Genomic DNA, 20,763 nt, shown 5'->3' with positions numbered 1-20,763 from the left:
AAGCTCAGGAAAGTGCCAGACTTCTCTGGGTGTTGCCTCTCCTGCGCCTGGCGAGCCTCTCCTCTGCATGTGTGAATATAATATAAAACAGTCAATTTTTTGATAAAGACACACACACGCATGCACGCACGCACACGCCGAGTGGGAAAGACGAGGAACAGAGCATGACTACCTATTGTTCTTGGGGGTCTGAGGACAAAGCAGTCGGGAGAGGGAAAGGCAGGCGATCCCCGCGGGCTGGCCTGGCCATTCCTACCGGCTCGGACCTGCACCCCTCGCATGTGACGCTCCTCGGTGAGGTCACCTGCCTACTGCAGGGTCTAGAGCCGCCTGCTTGGCAGCGGCATGTGAGTCCTCTCGGGCCTGTGGTCTCCTTGGTGGCAGGGTGTGGACAGCTCCGGGAGTTCCTGAGCTGAGGGTGTCAGGGAGCTGTAACCCTCTTCTTGGGTGGAGGGGAGCTGCCCGGCTGGGTTCTGTCTATGGGAGTCGGACTGTAGCCGGGGCACAGGCCTGCATCCGGTGACCCCAGTTCAGCCCTCCTTTCTGCGCCCGACCGGCCGTGTGGGTTTGTGCAAGCCTCTTGTCCCACCTGAGCCTCTGTGTTCTTGTCTGTGACGGGTGGCGATACCTGCCCCCCGCCCGCCCCCCCCGGTGGGTTGAAGGCCCCACGAGTGTGTTGGCATATGTGCCCTGCAGCAAGCGTGAGGGGACCGTTGCTGTGACCCTCCTCCCTGTGGTCAGTGGGGAGGAGAAAAGCAAGCTTGTGCAGAACAAACGTCGACCTCTTGGCATCTGTCTTATAGGTTAGTCTTGCCAAGGAAGAGCTGTTATGTGCCCACCTTTCAGTTAGAGACCAAGAAACTGCCCCCCTGTAATGCTTCACGCGGTTCCTGGGGAGCTTGGAAGGCGTCCGTCCACTTTCCGTGGTTTCTCAGACCTTCCGGAAGCAGGATGGTTGCTCTCGTTTCACAGAAGACGAGACAGGAGTAAAGAACAGTGAGGTTATTTGTTTGGGGTCCTGGAGGCCCCCCCCACTTCCAAGGCGAGCCCAAATCCTGGGGCCTGAGGAGGTAGGTGAGGCCTTTGGCAAAGTGAGAGGGGATGGAGTGGGGTGGGAAGCCCCTGTGGCGGTCGAAGGTCCAGGAGCTCGAGAATTACGGACTTCCCGGTCGCCAGTGAGGGACCTGCGGACAGGGCACAGGCTGCGGGCGGCTTCTGGAAGCCTGGCGGGCTGGCTGGCTTGGCAGGGCCCAGGTGGGGCCTCGCGCCGTCGTCTCCGTCCTGTCCGGGTTTGTGCGCCTCCTCGTCCGCAGTGGCACGGGGTCGGAGGAGAAGGTTCCAGGCGCTCGCTCGGCTGGCCTCTCATGGAAGACTGTGGTGATGAGCCTTCTTCGGCCTCTTCAGCGCGACGATGATCACGTTGACCTATTTCTCAGAGGAGGAGCCGATGTTCAGCTTCGACTTGTCTGGCAACGGCCCCCTCGGCCGACCGCTCCTTGCCCCACGGGGTCCTTGGGCAGGCTGGTGCCCTGGGCACGGTCCTCTGGACAAACAGCTGTTCCCAGCATCGCTTCTCTGTCAGTGGAGGGACTTGGGCTCACAGAACCTTTGGGTTTTTCCCTCTTAGCCCCTCAGGATGCCTGCGTCCCGCTCCCTTTCTTGTTCCGTGTGTGGGGCGGGCCACCATCCTTCACAAAGCGCCCCCCAATCGGCCTTCGGGGACTCTGGTTCTGGAATCGCACCCCCCCCCCGTTCTGCCGTGGCGTCCCCTCCAGGCTGCATGTGACTGTCCCGATCCGTGGCCCTGTGCCACAGCGGACTCGTGACAGCCCTCTTCACATGTTACGTGGAGGTGGGGGGACGGGGGAGAGTCGCGTGTGGGCTCCATCCCTTGCTGGAGCCGTCGAGCGGCTCCCGGGATGGACGGCACCAGGGGCCTCGTGTGCAGGCTGCCTGGCTGCTGCAGAGACAGGCTCCCAGCGGGGAGAAGGGTCCTGCCCGGGGGATGCGACCGTGAATGGGAGATGGAAGCAGAGGTGGCCGCGGGCCTCTCAGCTGGCTCCCACCTGCCTCGTTGTGGGCCAGCCGAGGACATCAGTCCCGTTGTCACGTGCACAGCCACCCAGGTGTGCCTCTCGGGTTAGTTGGGAGGTGAAACCCTCGAGGAGCGGTGTGGAAACCTGCTGGGGGGCAGCTCCTGAGGTCTGGAGGCAGCGCGGCCTCGTTGCGCCAAGTCCTGCCAGGCGGTGGGCGCTCGGTAGGCCTTTAGGGACTCAGGTAGGTGCTGCTGTCCTGGTGAACACGGTTCCTTTAGTAGCAGCGAGGACATAGTGAACACGTGCCACGCCGACGACAGCAGATGCGACCAGATCTGACAAGAGCGAGCTGCCCTCCGGGAGCTCACGGATCGGGGTAGACGGAGGCTCTCGGGGCTCCTCTTCCCTGACTGGTGGCTCCAGACGGTTCTGAGTCTCCTCCTTCGCCTCATCCCAGCCCAGCTGTGTCAGGGGAAAGGATGGAGAGGCGGGCTTCTGCCGTGATGGAGGTGATGCTTTACTTTAAAATAAAGTATGGAAGCCACTGATTGATGGATTATAAACTGGGAGGTCCGAGATAAAGCTTCATTCTGGGAGCATCAGTGTATTTCACCGGGAGCCTCCTGGGCATTAATTCTGCCGTTAATTTTGTTATTAGAGACCTAGCCAAACAAAGGGAGGTGGCGAAGCTCGAGGCTGGTTTAACCTTGATGAAACAGTGATTTCACCAAGGATGATGTTCCCCCATCTATCTTCATCCATCAAGGCACTGCTGAAATATGCTAATGAAGCCGAAGATAGGAACACAGAGCAGTTAAATGGGGCGTTGCAGAAGCTCTCCGTACCCCCGTGACAGGGCGATGCTACTTACTGTCCAGATTTAGTAGAGGAGGGAGGGATGCTGACTGGTATGGTGGTGAAAGACGGCGTGGAGGTGGAGAGTGCACCTTGCCGAAACGAAGGGCAGGGTGCCCACCTAGACACTACAGAGCGGGATGGAGAAGCTTGGTCTTTGGCCGAGCGAGTGGGTTCCTTTATTCTCTTGGACCCCCCTTCTAGCCGGGCCGTACAAGAAGCAGGCATGTGGCTGCATCAGACCTCGTGCCAAACCAGCTTACCTGTCACCATCGGTCCACATCCCCGTGTTTGTTCCCAGTGGCCAGAGAACACTCGTGCCTTTTTGGAGTCTCTAAAATTGGGTACCGATTGCCTGTATCACTTACATACGTGACTGGGCATCCCATGAAGTTACTTTATCTTACTTTACTCAAAGATTCTTACGTGTTTATTCGAGAGAGAGAGTGAGGCATGAGTGGTGAGGAGCGGCGGAGGGAGAGGGAGAAGCAGACCCCTCGCTGACAGGGAGGCCGACACAGGGCTCCATCCCAGGACCCTGAGATCGTGACCTGGGCCGGAGGCAGGCGCTTAGCCGACTGAGCCACCCGGGCGCCCCTGAAGTCGCGTTATGCCCTTGAATCTGGTTAAATTCTTACCGTGAAGAAGCGAAATTAGAGGTATATTTTACAGATGAGATTTGAGGGGTTAAATTCGTGTCAGAAATCTCATAGCTAGCTGGCCAGTGGCGTCGGTTGGGATTCAGACCACATGTCCATCCACCTCGAGAGCTTTTGCGTGCAACTGCCGTGGTCTGATGGCTCTCCTGCAGGTGTCCCCGGGAATGCCTGCCAGCTGCTGGGGTAGTCTGGCTCGCTTATGTATTTATATATTCTTTGGGTTTGCTTTGACTTTAACTTTAGAATTCCCTTCACACTTCCTTCTTTCCTAAGTAGACCATAAGCTCTGTGAGGCCAAGGGCAGGGCACTGTCTCTAGTCCCCAAGCGCCACGGAGTGCTTTCATTTATGACTCGCGTAACCATGGCTCTCTCTCCCTGGCTTCTCCGTGGAGTGCTTATCTTGGCCTGGTTTTCCAGTGGATGATGGTAAAGCAAAGCTGGCCAGCTGCTTTCTGGTTCTCATACGGTAGATGAAAACCCTTGACGGTTTTATTTGTCTTTACAAGTTAATCCTACAGGAATCACAGTAAAATTTCTGTTGCTTTTAATTATTGGTGGATCCGGTTCTGTTTCCTCCTGGCTCGCTGGCTCCGTCCTCTCCAGCCCGTATCAGACCACACGCTGGAAGAAGAAACAACACATGAAATTTTATGATCGCTGATTACACGGCTTCTTCTTCTTCGGGGTGGGATGGTGCTGATCCTAGGCGGCGGCGGTCACCAGTGGACCTTTTCGCAAGAGGCAGATCCTCAACTACCAGGCGGTTTTAGGATTAGGCACGATGGTTTCCAAATCTGAAATGATTATGGGCCCCTTCCCCTTTGTGGAGATGGAGGAAGGCAGAAGCAAAAAAAAAGAAAAACAGTGGAACGAAAGATGTATTTTTGGAAATTTAAGTAAGATGCTAAGTAACACGAATTCCCTGACATACACCGCGCTGGACTATCTGCTCCGTCTTGGCCTTAAAATCTCTTGTGCCGTGGATCGTGGATCAAGCCAGCTCGGAACTTGGGGGCTCTGGACTGTCTGCCAGTAAAGAGTTAATAACCGGAGGCCCGCAACTTCCAGGATGTCGCAGGGGGTCAGAGAAACTTGCCAAAAGGTAACATCAGCCATGGAGTCAGTTGGGCTCCCCGTCTGGCAGGTCTGTGTTTCTCAGCTGCTCCTCCTCCACTTTCCAGTCTTGGAGTTCATATACAGTAAATCTTTCTCTTAATAAAGCCGTTTTTCAAATCTGACTTTGGACTAGGGACTGCTTTGCCTCCAAATGCAACAGCTGTTAAACATGGTGCATTGGGCACGGTGTATATCTCTTTGTTTAGTTTTGGGTTTTTAATATGAGCAGAGACGTGGAGGAGTGGGAGGGCTCTCGCCATTCTTTCTCTCCAGGCGACAGTCCGCCACTGGGCTTGGAAATAAGGCCTCGGGGCTCCCCGGGCCGCTCGCCCTTGAAGGCGAAGCCCATTGTCCCCCTAATAAGCAGTGCAGGGTCCCCCTTTCCTTTTTGCGAGATAAAATTGTGGAGCTCGAGGTGTCAGCCAGCAGAGGCCAGACCTTTTGGCCCCTATCTGTCCCGGCTACACGGGGGAAAGCATTGGGACCCCCTTTGCTCACTTGTCCCTTCTGCTACCGTCTCTGTTCCCAATGCGCTGGCGAGCATTAACTCCCTGCAGGGGAAAAAGTTCACAAAAGAAATGAATTATGCATATGGAATTCATTTCCTTGATGAATAGGGAATCTGAACAAACTCCATGGCTGTTTGAGTTTAAGGCAGGGAGGAAGGGGGGTTGGGGCCAAACAGTTTGGGGGGGGCCGGTGATCAAAAAGAATCGAGAGTGAGAGTTGGGAGGCAGATAGTAGCAGAGGACTTGGGCCTGAAATCTCAAGGAAAAGTAAGTGGCCCTTTGAAAATAGCTCGTGGCCCATTATTCTTGCCAATGCGCACGCAGAGATACATCCCTCGCCCCCAAGTGCATGTGCAGATTTGACAGCAAATTGGGGGGTGGTGGTGGGGATAATACGGGGGAGAAGTGATGCCACCGTCGTGACAGGACCCTGCACACTTAGAGTTCTGCAGCACTTCTGACCCGTGGCAGTGCAGGTTCATGATTCCAGGGCTCAGAATTTTGAGGCAAGAGTTGTGTGGCGTATAGAGCATCGCATTTAGAAGTAGAAGGCTTGGGGGCGCCCGGGTGGCTCAGTCGGTTAAGTGTCCGACTCATGATCTCTCAGACCTTGATCTCAGGGTCGTGAGTTCAAGCCCGGCATTTAAAAAAAAAAAAAAGTAGAAGGCTCGGACCCTGAGCTCCGGGGATCATAGACTGTGTGACCTGGGGAAGTCACTTAACCTTGGCCAACCTCAGTTGTCTCACCTGTAAATGGAGAGCGTGTCATCTGCCCTGTGGAGATAAGAGGATGAAAGACACCAGGAGCACACAGTGCAAATCTGGAGATTTCTTTTTTTTTTTGTCTCTGCCTTCTTTCCTTGACAGCCCGTTAGGTGTGCAGACCCAGTCTTTAAGTGAGCCAGAGTTCCTTTGAAGCAGAATGAAAGGGAAATGGATTCAGGAGAACATGGTGGTTAAAGAAAAAAGCGGGGCGCTTGGGTGGCTCAGTCGGTTAAGTGTCCGACCCCTGATTCCTGCTCAGGTCATGATCTCAGGGTCATGGGATTGAGTCCCGCATCGGGCTCTGCGCGCAGTGCAGTCTGCTTGAGCTGCTCTCCCTCTCATGCATGTTCTCTCTCTCTCTTTCAAATAAATATTTTTTTAAAAAGAAATGAATAAGCAAGCAAGCAGAGAAACAGAAATCTGTTGTAATCCTCACCTCATCTGTATTATGATAATCATTTAAAATAATCAAACCTGATGTTTTTGGCAAATGTAGCCGTGGAATTCGCAGTTGCTGCTGCCGAAGGACTTAGATCAACAGTGGGAAGGTTGGTCATTGGCGGCCACGTAAGTTAAGGCATTAAGCTGAAAGTAGGTTTTCGAGTTTGCTCTCGGGAACCACCAGGAAGAGGCAGGCACCCTTGGGCTCCAAAGACCCGTGGGTGCTCCCAGGCTGGAAATGTGGCCCAAACCGGCCTCTTCACTCCCAACTCTTCTCCGGTACTCCTCGCTCCTGAATGCAAATAGGGCTTGGAGACCCCCAGTCTTGAGGGGAGGAAACGAGTCCACACGCACACATACACGCACAAATGGTGGGGAGCTTTCCCTGCTTGTGGATTGGAGAGAGGTTTTCTCCTGATGGTCTTGGGGGACCTAAATCCCATTTCAGGATTGAGTGGATTGAGCCGGTCTGACCGGTGCCATGTTTCTGTATTTTTCTCACAACCCAATTGCAACACATGCAATTTTCACAGAGGTGCTCTTGTTTTACAACAAATGACTTCTTTTTCTGGTTATTGTGGTGGGGGAGGAGGACGTGTAATGTAATGAAACTGTTCTTGGGGCTGTCGACAGCCTCAAAGCCCGCAACCCAGCCCTGCGTCCTGTGCTGCGGTGGTTTTCCGTCCTTGCCCCACGCGGCCCCAGGAGGGGTACAGGGCGGCCCAGGGCTGCCCTCCTGGCAGTGGGGTGAGCCCATGAGGCTCCGGGCCCTCACCCCAACTTCAGCCCCTGGGCTTCTGTCTCAGGGCTTTTATTTGTTTGACTTTATGGCTAAGAGGCTGCTTCTAAGAAATGTTTGGAATCCAGTAGTGCAGAGACTAGACCAATACCTAATATGAATTATTTATTTGTTTATTAAGATTTTCATGGCACCTTTCGTCTGAAAGCTCCAGGCGCTGTATGGAACATTTCAAACTGATAAGGTTTAGCAGTAGAGATTTGGAAACAAGGCCAGTGGCGGAGGAAGGGCTGGGAACGATGGGAAAAGAGGAAGGAGAAGAAGGAGAGGGAATGGGTGACCGACCTAGTGGACCTCCAAGCCCCTCCCAGGTGTGATCTTCCATGGAGGCCGAGCAGCTCCCCTTTCTAGGTGAGAGGGCCAACACTCCCGCCCCGTGAGTCATTACGGTAATAAAAATGTGTTTTTGATGTCATGCATAAACCTCTCAGTAAGAAGTATGTTTGCCACACTGTGGTTTTCAGCTCTGGCTCCACATTAACATCACCTGGGGAACTTTTGCAAAATTCCACCAACGCCTGGGATCCTGGGCTCCTGGGCTCCATCCCGGAACAGTGCAGCCCCCCTTGGGTTGGGGTGGGGGGTGTGCTGAGCATTTGTGTTTTCTCCAAGCACCCCAGGGTTGTCAGAGCTCCTGTGGCAGAGGTTGGTCAGGGGAGGCCAGGAGGATTGAGAGTAGCCAAAGAAAGGAAAGCAAGGAAAGGCTTATTGCCGGGGCCATGGTTTGAGGAGCTGCTCTGCTAAACGGTGGGGGAAGGGACTTGCAACTCTGCTCTGATGTTATCAAGCTATAGGTTATTTCTGGTAGTGAAGCGTGTGGTTCATTTGGCTCATGGAGCTCATTTTTCTCGTATTTCAAGGCTGGGGAACTTCAGAACTGTCACCGCCGCTTCTTTGGACACTTCTTTAGTTGCCTGCCTGGCCCCCACTGAAAGTGTCTACCACACGCCAGGCCCGGTTGTAGACACATTTCACTTAACCATGTGTAAGTCGTGTGTAGGTCAGAGGTTGGCGTTATACTCCCCATTTTACAGAGGAGGAAACTGAGGCCCAGAGAGGCTAAATAATTTGCTCAGGGTCCCTAAACTTGGAAATAGTGGAGAAGGGGGTCAAACTTGTTGATGACTCTCTAAAGATGACCTTCCCCCGCTTCTTTCCACTGTACTCCCTCAAGATGACATGGGACTTGTGAGTTTGTTCCATTGGTCCCTTCTCTTGGTGGGAAGGCCTTTGATAGGATAGGTGAGGGACTATGAGGGGGAAAGTAGCTGCTGTAGGGGTTACCTTTGAGATGGAACAAGGCAACGTTGGGTAAAGAAAACATGCACATGAGCTGGGGCCTCTAGCCACAGGGCAAGCTTGAAACTAGAATCCGGCCAAGGAACAAAATGGTGGGGCATTTGTTCAGATGTGACCATGCTTTGTGTTTAACTACCCAGCCTTTGGTGTCCTTGACGTACGTTATGCCCTCTGCTTCTCTAGTTTTGGTCTGCATGGTGTTACCTTTGTGTTCAGGATGGACTCCCCATGTGAACACCGGCCTTCAGATGTAGTTCAGTCCTCTCCCAGAACCGTGCTCTCAGCCACTCCACTCACTGCCTTCCAGAACAAATGGACTGTGTGTGTCTCCTTCCCTTCACAAAATGTTCTATAATCATATTTTCTAGCTTAAAACAAAATTAGTCTCTTAAGGGTAACACTCTTCTCTGGCACTTTTATTTATTTATTTATTTTTATTTTTCCAGCACTTTTATTAACGGACTGCTTTCCTTCAGGGATTGTAATGCTTCGTACGAGGTGCCAACCCATGTCTTTTCACATCATCCAGGGAAGGAGGTGTGAACTACTTTGCGGGGAGGAAACTAAGCTTTTGTCTGTGTTGAGTGTAGACAGAACCTTTGGTAGGTGTCTCGGGCCTTGAACCTGCGACATGTGGTCCGTGTTGAGTGTAGACAGAACCTTTGGTGGGCGTCTCTGGGCCTTGAACCTGAGACATGTTTGACACAATTATCATGGCCTCTATTTTGTGATACCCTAGGTCTATCAGTTTGGTTTATTTTTCCCCCCAGTATGTGAAACAGGTCATTCTCTGGTATCAGTTCATCGTGACTTGGAGTCACGATCCCATGGCTTCCTACAAGATGACCAGCTCGGTTTGTGGATCTTCACACCTGGCCTCCTCCCACACCCTTCACATCCCTGTAGCAGATTGGCAAGCTAGCTTTGCTCTTTGGCCCACCTCCCACCCCTGCCAGGGGTTTGGTAGGGCAAACGTTCATCCAGGAAACTCGGACTGACCCCTGACGAGTCTGTTCTAAGTATGGATGGTGTCATTGATTGGGCCTTCACATGCGCCCCCTTTTAATGCTGCTCATGATGGTTTTCTTTTCTCTTCTCATAATAACATTGCTGGCTTTTGGGGGTTCTTTGAAACACCTTGCTTGAGAAGTCCTCGGCCAAAGAAAACCATGATATTTGGCCTCAAAGTATGGGCTCCGGCTCACATGCGTCCCGTCAATGGCTGAGGGAGAGGGGAAGGATTTCTGGGAAGGGCTATGGAAGCAGTTCTGAGCTCTGGCTGGGAGATCTGCTGATCAAAGGACATCAGGGAAAATGTAGCAACTGCAGGTACCAGCCCTGGGCTTCACACTGCGGCCAACTGTATGGAGTCTGCGCCCTTCGAAGCCAACTTCCTCTTAGGCAAGTGCAGTGAAGGGAGGCTTTCTCTTTGCCCCTGGGCATCTAGGATTATTTCCAGTGGAGGAAGAGGCCCTGACTTGGCTTGATTAGAGCCAGTGCATCCCTAATGCATCGTGTGCAGAAGACAAGGCCATCGCAGACTCTGAGCCCTTCCTTGCTACTCGACCCTCTTGACAGCTGGTAGCTGGGAACAGGGCACTTGTTCTCCCCGGTGGGCACGTTCAAGGGCTTTCCCCAGTCCGATGTGGCCCATGCAGCTCTGTTCTGTGGTCCAGTGCGTGCTGCCTGAATTTTCTTTGTCGCCCTCCTGCCACCGCCCCACCCCTCACCTTTAAAAGCAAAACGTGTGCAGGAGCAGCATCTCTCTTCCTTCATCACCACCTCTGCTTTCTTTCTCCCTTCTTTTCCTCCTTCCAGTGCCGCCTTTAGCAACAGGGAGAGACAGAGTTATAGTGGTTGAAGAGGGGTGGGGGTGGGATGATGCTGTTCAGGAAAAAAAAAAATCAGCTGAGAGAGCTTAAGGCCGGGAGGAGGGAGGAAAGAACCCTCCAAGCATAGCACAGCGCAGACCCGCTCCCCAGCCTCTCTGAAGGAGGGTGATGAATTTGGTTTGCGCCAACATTAAACTGATAAATGAAATTTGTACGTTAAAACAATGATAATTTAATTGTATTTTCTTTCCTTCTTTCCCATCCCGGCTTCCGCCTCCCCCCACCTCTTACTCACTCTTCAGCTTTGGGTGTTGGGGGGGGTGGTGGGTGGCTGCGGGGAGGGGGGCTCTGCAAGCTGTCGGTTTGCATTGTGCGGACGGGGAAAGGTCTCTACCTGGCTCATTTTGTCCCCTTTGCTTCGGCTGTCACTGCTGACAGTCCTCATGTTTATTTCATCTCGCGTGGTGGCTGTCTCGTTTCCCTACCCTCCGATGTCATTAACGCACAGAGAGCGGGCCCTGCAGTGTTGAGCCTAATGAATTCCACTGTGGCTGCTCTGCTCCCCACCTCGTTACCAAAGCTCAAGGTGTCAAATTAAACCCAGCCTAGAGAGAAAGAGAAAGTGCGGGAGAGAACGGCGGAGCAGGGGAAGCCGGGGAAGCGGGAGGCGTGGGGAGCACACAGACAGCGCCCCAAAAAGAGCAGGTGGGCAGAGAGATGCCACAAATGGGGGTGACTTCCTGCGACCAGGTCCACGTTAAGCAAGGTGACATGCGGGACTCTCGGTGGGACCTGATGACCTGCCCTGCGTGGTGTGGGCTTTTGCACCTTGGCCTTGGCTGCGGTGTGTTGCCTTTTTCTCATTGCCTGATTGATTTATCCTCATGGTTTATGCAGATTGGGCACCTTGCAAAAGCAGGCACAGCAACTAGAGCGAGCGAGAACAGAGCTTGTGTGTGTGTGTGTGTGTGTGTGTGTGTGTGAAAGTGGAGGCCAAACGAGCACTCCAGGGTTAAGGGCTCTGATCGGCTACAGAAATCCATGTTTTCAAATGGTGGAAAGAGGGGCCCCTGGCTGTCTCAGTCAGTAGAGCATGCAACTCTTGATCTCAGGGTCCTGAGTTCAAGCCCCACAGTGGGTGTGGAGCCTGTTTAAAAAAATAAAATAAAATGGTGGAAAGAGAAAATCACCACATAAGTGAAAATAATCCCCGTGGATGCTCTCTCTCCCTTTCCCCACACCCACTCCAGTCTTTTTATTTCCTTCATCTCTTTTATGCATGACATTATACGACTTACAGCATTTTTCTCTAAGTTACTGATATTTTATCATTGGGGTGTTTTGTCTGGACGACCACTAGAGTTCTCCCATTTTACAGATGGGTAAGTGTGTGGAGATGTTACCTCACCTGTTCAAGATGATTGAGCTAGAAAGTGACAGGGGTCCTAGTATAGGTCTTCTCTTTTCAGAATTTCACCTTTTCTCCCCCTTTACCACAAAAATTCCTAGACTTAGTCAAAGAGGGGAGGATATTGGTGATGAATTTTAAAAATTGAAGTAAATTTATATACAGTAACATGCATAAAACCTGAGTATATGCTTGGATGTATTTTGACAAGTGAATTTGCCCGTGTAACCGACACCCAGTTAGGACATGGAACTCTTTCATCATCCTAGAAAGTTTACTTTGGCCTTTTGTACTTCAGTTCCCTGCCAGCCTCCACCCCAGATAACCACTGTTGTAATTTTTATCATCAGAGATTAATTTTTGCCAGTTCTTACGCTTCATATTAATGGAATCATGTACTATATATACAGTTGATCTTTGAATTACTTGGGTTTGGGTGTGAGGGTCCGTGTTTCTGAGGACCTTTTTTTCTATAAATACAGTCAGTGCTGTAAATGTATTTTCCGCCTAATTTTCTTCATAAAATTTTCTGTAGCTTACTTTATTGTAAGACTACAGCCTATATAATACATAGAGCATACAAATTAGGTGTTGATCAACTGTTTATGTTATTGGTTGGGCTTCTGCTTAACAGTAGGCGGCTATTAGTAGTTGAGTTTTAGAGGAGTCAGAAAAGTTAATAGTGGCAAAAATCAACAACGCAAGAAACAACAAGTGTTGGCAAGGATGTGGAGAAAAAGGAACCCTCATTCCCTATTGGTAGGAATGCAAACAGCTACTGTGGAAAACAGTACGGAGGTTCCTCAAAAAATTAAAAAATAGACTTTACCATATGATCCGGTAATCCCATTACTGGGTACTTACCCAAATCATACCAGAACACTAATTTGAAAAAATATATGCACCCCTATGTTTATTGTAGCGTTATTTAAAATAGCCAGATTATGGAAGTAGCCCAAGTATCCATTGATAGATGAATAGATATAGAAAATATGTGTACACACACACACACACACACACACACACACACACTGGAATGACATTCAGCCATAAAAGGAATGGAATCTTCTCATTTGCAGCAACATGGGTGGATCTAGAGAATATAATGCTAAGTGAGCTAATTTAGAGAAAGACACATACCATATGATTTCACTCATATGTGGAATTAAAGAAACAAAACAAGCAAACAAAGAAAAAAAGAGATAAGCTAATAAAACCAGATTAACTATAGAGAATAAGCAGAAGGTTACCAGAGGGGAGGTGGGTGGGGGAATGGGTGAAATAGGTGATGGGGATTAGGAGTACATCAAGAGCGCTGAGTAATGTCTAGAGTTATTGAATCACTATATTATTGCACACCTGAAACTAAATATAATACTGTATGTTAACTAAATGGGAATTAAAAGTAAAAAAAAAAAAACTGAATGCATGGCTTTTCCATGATGCGAACGGTCAAATCTCCTAACCCTCACGTTGTTGAAAGGTCAGCTGTCCTTTCGTACCTAGTTTTTGCTCCTCATAAATTTCTTGAGATTTTTCAGATGTTGTTGCTTGAATCAATAAAGAGTTTCTTCCTTTTTACTGCAAAGTGGGTACTCTGTTGTGTGAACATACCATTGTTTGCTTATCCGGTCTCACTTGGGATTTTTTTTTTTTTTTTTGAGAAAAGTGTTTGTCAAATTATTTGATATTTTTTAAAGATTTTATTTATTTATTCATGAGAGACACACAGAGAGACATAGGCAGAGGGAGAAGCAGGCTCCCTGCAAGGAGCCCGATGTGGGACTTGATCCCGGATCCGGGGATCATGCTCTGGGCCAAAGGCGGACGTTCAACTGCTGAGCCCCCCAGGTGTCCCTGATTTGATGTTTAAGACACAAATTTTCGAAAACAGTTTTGAAAGACGTGACATGGTGGTCACCTTGGCCTGGCTCCCCTGGATTCAGGTGCAGGGCCGTGCTGCCTGGTGAGGGGGGTGGGCGAGCAGAGGTACACAGGCTTTAGGGCCACGCTTCTCAAACCTTGCCCCGCAGCTTGGTGCTTTAAACAGCTTGGGACTTCTTTTTCTCTTGGCCTCGAGTTCATTGCCTGGTTTGTCGTCCTGTGCTCTTCATGACAACAAGCAGGGCAGTAGGGCAGTGATGCCCTTCATTGGCATTTTGTCATTCCACGTTGGTTATTTAATGGTAAAAATTCTGCTGCTCCTTCCCTCAAGGTTAAAATGGAGCTTTATTCTGGAGAAACTTCTACGATTTCCTTTCCAAATAGTGGAGTGAAGTCAAAGATATCACTGGTTGGAACTAGAAATCTTGGCAGATACTCTTTAAGTACAATGAATGGGAGGCATGTAGCTATAGGGGCAACCTAGAAAACTTTGTCAGATTGTTTGGCAACTTAGAATCACAAGAAAATTCAGGTTCCCTGACATAGCCCAGCGTTCCCTTGGATTGGACAGGTAAGGTGTGTGTGTGAGTGTGTGTGCAGGGAATTGCCACTTGTATTGACAGAAAAGAGGCCTAGTCTTTTGTACTTTGGTTAGAGTTGACATCAGGGTAAGCCAGGAGTTCTCAGGTTTCATTGACTTAGACTTGCTAATAACCCACGGCCTCGCCTTGCTGGGCCCATCGGAGCAGCACGGACCCAGAAGGGTTCGTAAAGACGCAGACAAGTAAAGCAAGAAATACTGGAATTTAAATCCTTTCCTTCTTTAAACTCTCTCCAGTGCTGTTTGTAGTTTCTTGGGGATCTAAATGGGGAAGAGAATGGTCTGAGAGTAGAGGCGTGAAGGTGGCCCATCAACATCCTACTTTCTCTGCACCCTGCACACAAAAATTCTCTAGGTATAATTAGTTAGGGGGCATTATAAAGGCTTGTTCAGGAGGGACTTTGTTGTTGTGAGTCGATGGAAGAACCATGGCAGTTAACCGAACCGTTAGCAGAGCCTCTAGTATGTCCGCTTGTGCCAGGGATGGTGCCTTGGCCAGGATAACCCAGGGCAAGAACTGATTTTATGGAAATTAGCCAAAAGGAGTTATTCATTAAGTCAGCCTACCTCCCCCCCGCCCCCATCTCTGACATCCCTCAGGGACACGTGTCTTCTGCAGGGCACCATCCTATGGGGTCTGGTTTCTAGAGTGGAAAAGTCCAGTGTTGAATAAATGGGATTGATGAGGCACATGGATGTTGGGACCACTTTTAACCTCCCAGAGAATGAGCTGCTTTTGTTGTTGTCCCATTGGGATGATCAAGACAGTGTGAATGTTTCGGGTGATGATCAGTGAATTTTCTTCTTGCAGTTGACCCCATTTTTGTGTTGGCTGCTCTGGAGCTCCAGTTTGCCTCCTTTGATGGCGATCATCTGTTTTTGTTTTGTCTACTTGTTTGCATTGGGCTTTAGAGTTATAAGACACCGGTTTACGACTGTGTGATGTAGTTGCTCTAATCCTTACTGAGGAGGCTTTTACACGGCCTCGGTAGGTTGCTTTTATCACAAAACTGCTGCCATATTGTTAGAGTCTCATACAGTATAAAGACTTGGATGGGGACTCAGGATGACAAATGAGGCAGTGGCTGCCTTTGCAGTCAGTAGGTATATGGAACAGGAGGGCGGTGTTACTATCCACCATTATAGTATACGCCGCTTTGACTGGTGTGGATCGTAGACGTCAGCCTTCGGTGACTACAGGTAGAGAGTGGAATACACACGGCATATTCTTAAAATATTTTAGAAATGATCTTTTTTAGAGAGTCAAAAATAATCTTATTTTTAAGATTAAAATCTTAAAATCAGATCTCTCATGATCTGATTAATTGAGCAGAAAGTGGGCTGTTTAATATAATGAGTAACTTTCGGGATCTATCGATAGAGTTCCTGAAGAGGGAGAACTGTCCCATACAGATTGGTCTAACACATAAATAATTAAGTAACTGTGGCCAGGTGGGCTTAGGCAAATCTGCAGACTGAGGAGTGGAGCAGCAAAAGCCCTTATGTCCTGATGAAACCTGTTATAGTTGACTAGTTAATGATCTTTTTCAAGCAGATAGTAATTCAGAAAGGGCAGGAGCTTCGTATGTCTCTTGGATATTTTTGTCTGAGTTGTATTTGCCTGTTAGGATCTGTATTCTTGGGGTGGCTCAGCGGTTGAGCGTCTGCCTTTGGCTCAGGTCATGATCCCCGGGTCCCAGGATCAGTCCCGCATCGGGCTCCCTGCAGGGAGCCTGCCTCTCCCCCCACCTGTGTCACTGCCTCTCTCTGTGTCTCTCATGAATAAATAAGCAAAAACAATCTTTTTTTTAAAAAAAAGAATCTGGGGATCCCTGGGTGGCACAGTGGTTTGGCGCCTGCCTTTGGCCCAGGGCGCGATCCTGGAGACCCGGGATCGAGTCCCACGTCGGGCTCCTGGTGCATGGAGCCTGCCTCTCCCTCTGCCTGTGTCTCTCCCTCTCTCTCTCTCTCTCTCTGTGTGACTATCATAAATAAATAGAAATTTAAAAAATAAAAATAAATAAAAATAAAAAAATTAAAAAAGAATCTGTACTCTTCTAATGCATCCAAACCACCGCAGAGTTAGAAGATTTTTCAAAAACGATAGAATCCCTCTCGTCGGAGCTAATTCAGATCAGTAAACCAGTGATACCGAGTGTTTTCCTTACCCTGAAACTGAATTATAAAAAACACTCCTTCATTAGCTTTTTCAGGACTAAGAAGGCTCTCAGATTTGTATGGGACCACAACACGTCTCTTGCCTTCATTTTAGAGAAATGATGAGAAAACTGTCTGGAATTTGGCCGCAACACGGCATGCTATTTGATGCCACTGGAGGGTTTGCTGTGTCAATGTAAGATTGAGTGATGGACACTGAGGAAATGAAGGAAAAAACCCTGCTCAGTGTGAAATGGAAAGTAAAAGGACAGTAAAATGCTAAAATGCTCGGGAAATTCTTGTCGTATGACTAATTGCGTGCGAGGTTCGTAGCTTCCACTTCTGCTGGTACCCTGGTGTTCTGCAAATGGCCTGCCGTCGTGCTTTGCTACTGGCTTTCCTATGTTACGAATAACGTGTTATATCGTACGTGTCCCTTATCAGGTACAGACGATAACATGTTCCACCCACGTGTGAGTTTATGAATGGGTGAACTGGGGCTATTTGTTTGACACCAAGCTTGTGTTAAAAATGAAAAAAAAAAAAAAAAGATCTCCTATGGGGGTGGGGGGGTGTTTGGCCAACACAATGATGTTAAGACAACGTATTCTAGTCTCACTACGCAAGTGAGCTGCTGCTTGAGAAGCAAAACGAAATGACGGGGAGTGTGTTGGTCCTGTTTTCCACGGAGTGAAAAATAACAAGAGCGTATGTAGAGATGACGAAAAATAGTTGAGTTCAAGAGTCAAGCTTCTGAAACGCGTGACAATCGAGGGGCAGCAGAGTGGAGCACTTTTTTTTTTTTCTTTGGGGATTTGGGTAGTTCTACGTGCCCTCGTCAAACATTTTTAGGACGGAGGAAATGTGTCATGCCTTGGTGTCTAGTCAGAAGGTGGGGACATCTGTCTGTCATGTAATTGGGAGACTTCCATCTCAACAGTAGACAATAATAATAGTATTGGTAAACCAAACCTCGTATTATCACTGATGTATTAAAACTGGGATTAATCGAAGCCATAAAATCAAAATCACAGTGAATGCTTCTGTACTGCGTGAGGTAGGGTTGACTTCAATATCAGAAATAAAGCAATAATCTCACAATTCCAGCAGAGCCCATGATCCCTGTTTTATGAGGTCATCAATGAGACAAGAAAGCCGTAGAAGATGCTAATAACAACTCAGTTGGTCCTGAACCATGGAACGTGGGATGTTGAAGTATGTTTACGTCGCACCATTCTGTCCACCGCTGGGTGACTCAGTGTACCTATTGTTCCTTCTCTTGGTCTGCTCCAGTGGAGAGGAGACTGGCTTTTACCTTGATAGGGTGGTCGAGGAAAGAAACCCGCCTTTTCCTTCCTGCGTTAGATTTGCTGTCTTCTTGCCTTTCATTTACTCACCGTGATCTGTGTGGCTTTATCAACCTTTCTGCTTTAAGCCAGTGTAACCTGCGTGCTGTTTGGGAAGGAGAGGTGATGGACAGCTAGCCTCAGAGTGAAACGGACTCCTGGTGCCTCTTCCACTCGGTGACTCACCATCTCATCATCCCGGTGGCTTTGGGGACGGCTTCCTGCGAGGGGAGCCTCTGAAGACGCGCCTCCCTGTGGCTTCAGCGTCAGGGCTGGGGGGCATTTGTGCTGCGATGTCAGGCAGATTCTTGGGGACTGTCATGGGTGGGGTGGGGGGAGTTGGACAGATGATGGTTGGCAGGTGGGTGGCAGATGGGGAGACCTAAAATTCAGAAGTTGATCCCCTTTCTCTTGTAACCACGATGGCGTTCAAGAATTGTGGTTATTTCTCAAATATTGAAAGGGGGGGGGGAGGGAAGAACAAAAAGAAGAATGGGGGGAAGGGAAAAAAATAAAACCACATCCACCTTACAACCCGCTCCAGTCCCGCAGCCAAGATTTAGTGCACTCGTGAAAGTGACCCTGTGCCCACACACCAGGAAGGCGAGTGCCATCAGTTCTTAAGGCCCGAGTCAGCTCGGTGTGTAGATCAACCACTTGAAAGCTGCTTTCTCTCTGCTGCGGTCACAGGGGTTTCTGGGAATTTCAGTTCTTGCGTAAGAATGGCCAAAATAAGTGCAGATATCACTGGAGATAAAATACCAGAGACCTATTAAAACACATCATTGCTGTGCTGGCTCCTCAGCATCACAAGCAGCGGAACTTCAGCGTTTGCTCTGATAGCAGCTCCCTCGCCCTGCGTGTTTGACGGTGTAGAAGTGTGTGCGCAGCGTGGTGTCGTAGAAATAAGGCCGGTTTTTGAGTCCAACGTGAAACGTGAATGCGGCATTCCCGTTCTGCTGCACGTCTACACGGAAGAGCCAGCTTTAGGACTCTGGAAGGGCCACTTGACCTCCCCAACGCCGGGTTATTGGTTGGTAAAATGAGGATTTTAGTGACTGCCTTATAATAAAAATAATAGGCAGTGTTTACCGAGCACCTGCATAGCACGGAGTGTCGTCGTCACTTGACACACATCAACCATCCGAAGACCCGCCGCGGCCCTCTGGAGTAGAAGCTCTTCTGCTCGTTCTATAGCAGAGCAAAGAAAGGGCAACAAAGAGCTCGAGTCACTTGCCCCAGTGCAGTCGTTATGTGGCTCGATCGTGGGCTCTTAGATTTCTAGAACCATCACCCAGATGATGGGAAGACTTAACCAGAGCCATGCCCGTCCGTCACCCGGCCCACCGCCTGGCGACTAGGAGGCACTTACGAAGGGTGGCTTCCGTCACCACCCTTTACTCCTACTCAGGAACGGCGTGACCTGGGCACAGAGAGGAAGTCTTCCTTTCCCCGAGTAGTTGGAAGTGAAGTCTGTTGTTTCAAGCTCTAGAAATCACATCCTGAGAATGTGCCCAGACTTGAAGCTTACGCGTTCACATCATCTCACCTGGAAGAGGGGGGGTGGGTGGCGAAGGTCGGGTTGCAGTAAGGTTTGGGATCCCGCATCCTGATTCCTGGGGAGGGGCACGGGCAGGAGAGCCACAGATCCTTTCTTTCCAAGCTTCTAGAGCGGGACATGCATTTCTCTGCTACCTCCTCCTCGGGAAGCTAGCCCTCTGTTGTAGTCCCGCCTGAGTTCCTGGAGAACAACGGTGGCTTAGACTGACTTCCCTTGTGTCCTCAAAGCACCTTATTTAGGGAGAGTGGTGACCATGTGCTGTGTCTTCCCAAGCTGTTTGCTGAGCGACCGCCATCCTTTGAGTGAGCGAGTAAAGGGAAGTTGAGGTTGTACCAAGCAAGCAGATGAGTCTGCGAAGAGTGTCCTCTTGGCCACTGGGGAGGCTCCTGCCGATCCCCGCTTCTCCCCTCTCCCCAGCAGCGGGGGCATGAGCACCTGGCACCTGGCTGACTGGAAATATGTGCCCAGTCTCGAATTGGTGGTGGTGGTTGTGGTGGGCGTAGGAGGGAGAGAGGCAGAGAGGAGGATGATTGGGGCGGGGGCGGGGGGGACCCGACCGCAGGATTGAGGGTGGCGTGCGGCGGTGGCGGGACAAGGCCCCAAGCCAGCAGCGCCCTGCCCGGCTCCTGACTTCCTGTGACAACATTCTGCCTGTGTTCTCGGCTGCCTGTGCTTATTATTTTATTTTGCTTTATTTTTTTGAGTTCTGAGCTTGGTTCTCCAGGCTTCCTGTTGATTCCATGAGGCACCACGTATCTGTCCAATAAATTCCTTCCCTGGGTAGGCAAGCCAGAGTCCATTCAAGCTGTTTGTAACCAAAGCCCTGGACTGGTGGAGGAGTTTGGGTGGGGGTGGGGGTGGGGGACCAGATGCCAGCTCAGAAATCAACTTCCCAGGGGAGAGGGAGCAGGGGGCGAGCCCCATCACGTGTTCCTGGGGTGCGTGACCAGAAGGACAGGGTTCTCTGAGTGAGTGAAATCAGTTCTGGGAGAAAAGGTGTTACACGAACTGGGGAAGGATTGCACCTGGCTTTAATATATAGGGGAATGTTGTCTAAGCCTGAAATACTGGTTTGGGCTTTGCACGGAGGCCTTTGGGGACCTTGCCTGCATGGGACATGCTGGGGCCTGGAGCTTGGCGGAACTCACACCGGGCTTGAAAAGCAGCTGCCAGGAAGCTGAGGCCTGTCGGCTGCACCGACCATGTGGCAGGGCTGAGAAGACTCAAAACACCTGCCTGGTGTGAGCGATGGGCGAGAGATCCGGGCCACCGTGCGGCTCTCCACCCGCCCCCCCCTTCCCCGGGCTGGAGGGAAGGACTCCGGCCACCACCTAAATTTCCTTTCTGTCAGCCTGTTGCTCCTTGTCCGTCACCCTGTCACCTAGACGAAACCAAAGTCAGCTATAAGCTGCGTTGGCGAACGCAGAAGGAAGTGGTTTTGTCTAGAGGTCACACTTGGTGGTTGCAGTGACGCCTGCTTCCCCCATCACTTTC

At 50.2% G+C, this 20,763-nt stretch overlaps 1 protein-coding gene across 7 annotated transcripts in view; it reads left to right on the top strand.

Annotated features, from left to right (window-relative positions):
* The window catches only part of PBX1 (PBX homeobox 1), a 325,781-nt gene that overhangs the window by 75,075 nt on the left and 229,943 nt on the right, over positions 1 to 20,763 (top strand). The window contains exon 1 of one of the 7 annotated variants that reach the window (XM_035711095.2): positions 7,211 to 7,532. The exons of the other annotated variants lie outside the window; for them this stretch is intronic. Within the exon in view, the coding sequence (XP_035566988.1) occupies positions 7,505 to 7,532 (28 nt within the window). The 5' untranslated portion in view covers positions 7,211 to 7,504. Of the gene's footprint in view, positions 1 to 7,210; positions 7,533 to 20,763 lie in introns of those variants that run through there. 7 annotated transcript variants of the gene reach the window in all.

The sequence above is a fragment of the Canis lupus genome, chromosome 38 (assembly GCF_003254725.2).
Source record: "Canis lupus dingo isolate Sandy chromosome 38, ASM325472v2, whole genome shotgun sequence".
In the NCBI taxonomy this organism is placed as follows: Eukaryota; Metazoa; Chordata; class Mammalia; order Carnivora; family Canidae; genus Canis; species Canis lupus.
Note: the sequence above shows the minus strand (reverse complement) of the source record. Positions and strands in the feature narration are given on the sequence as shown.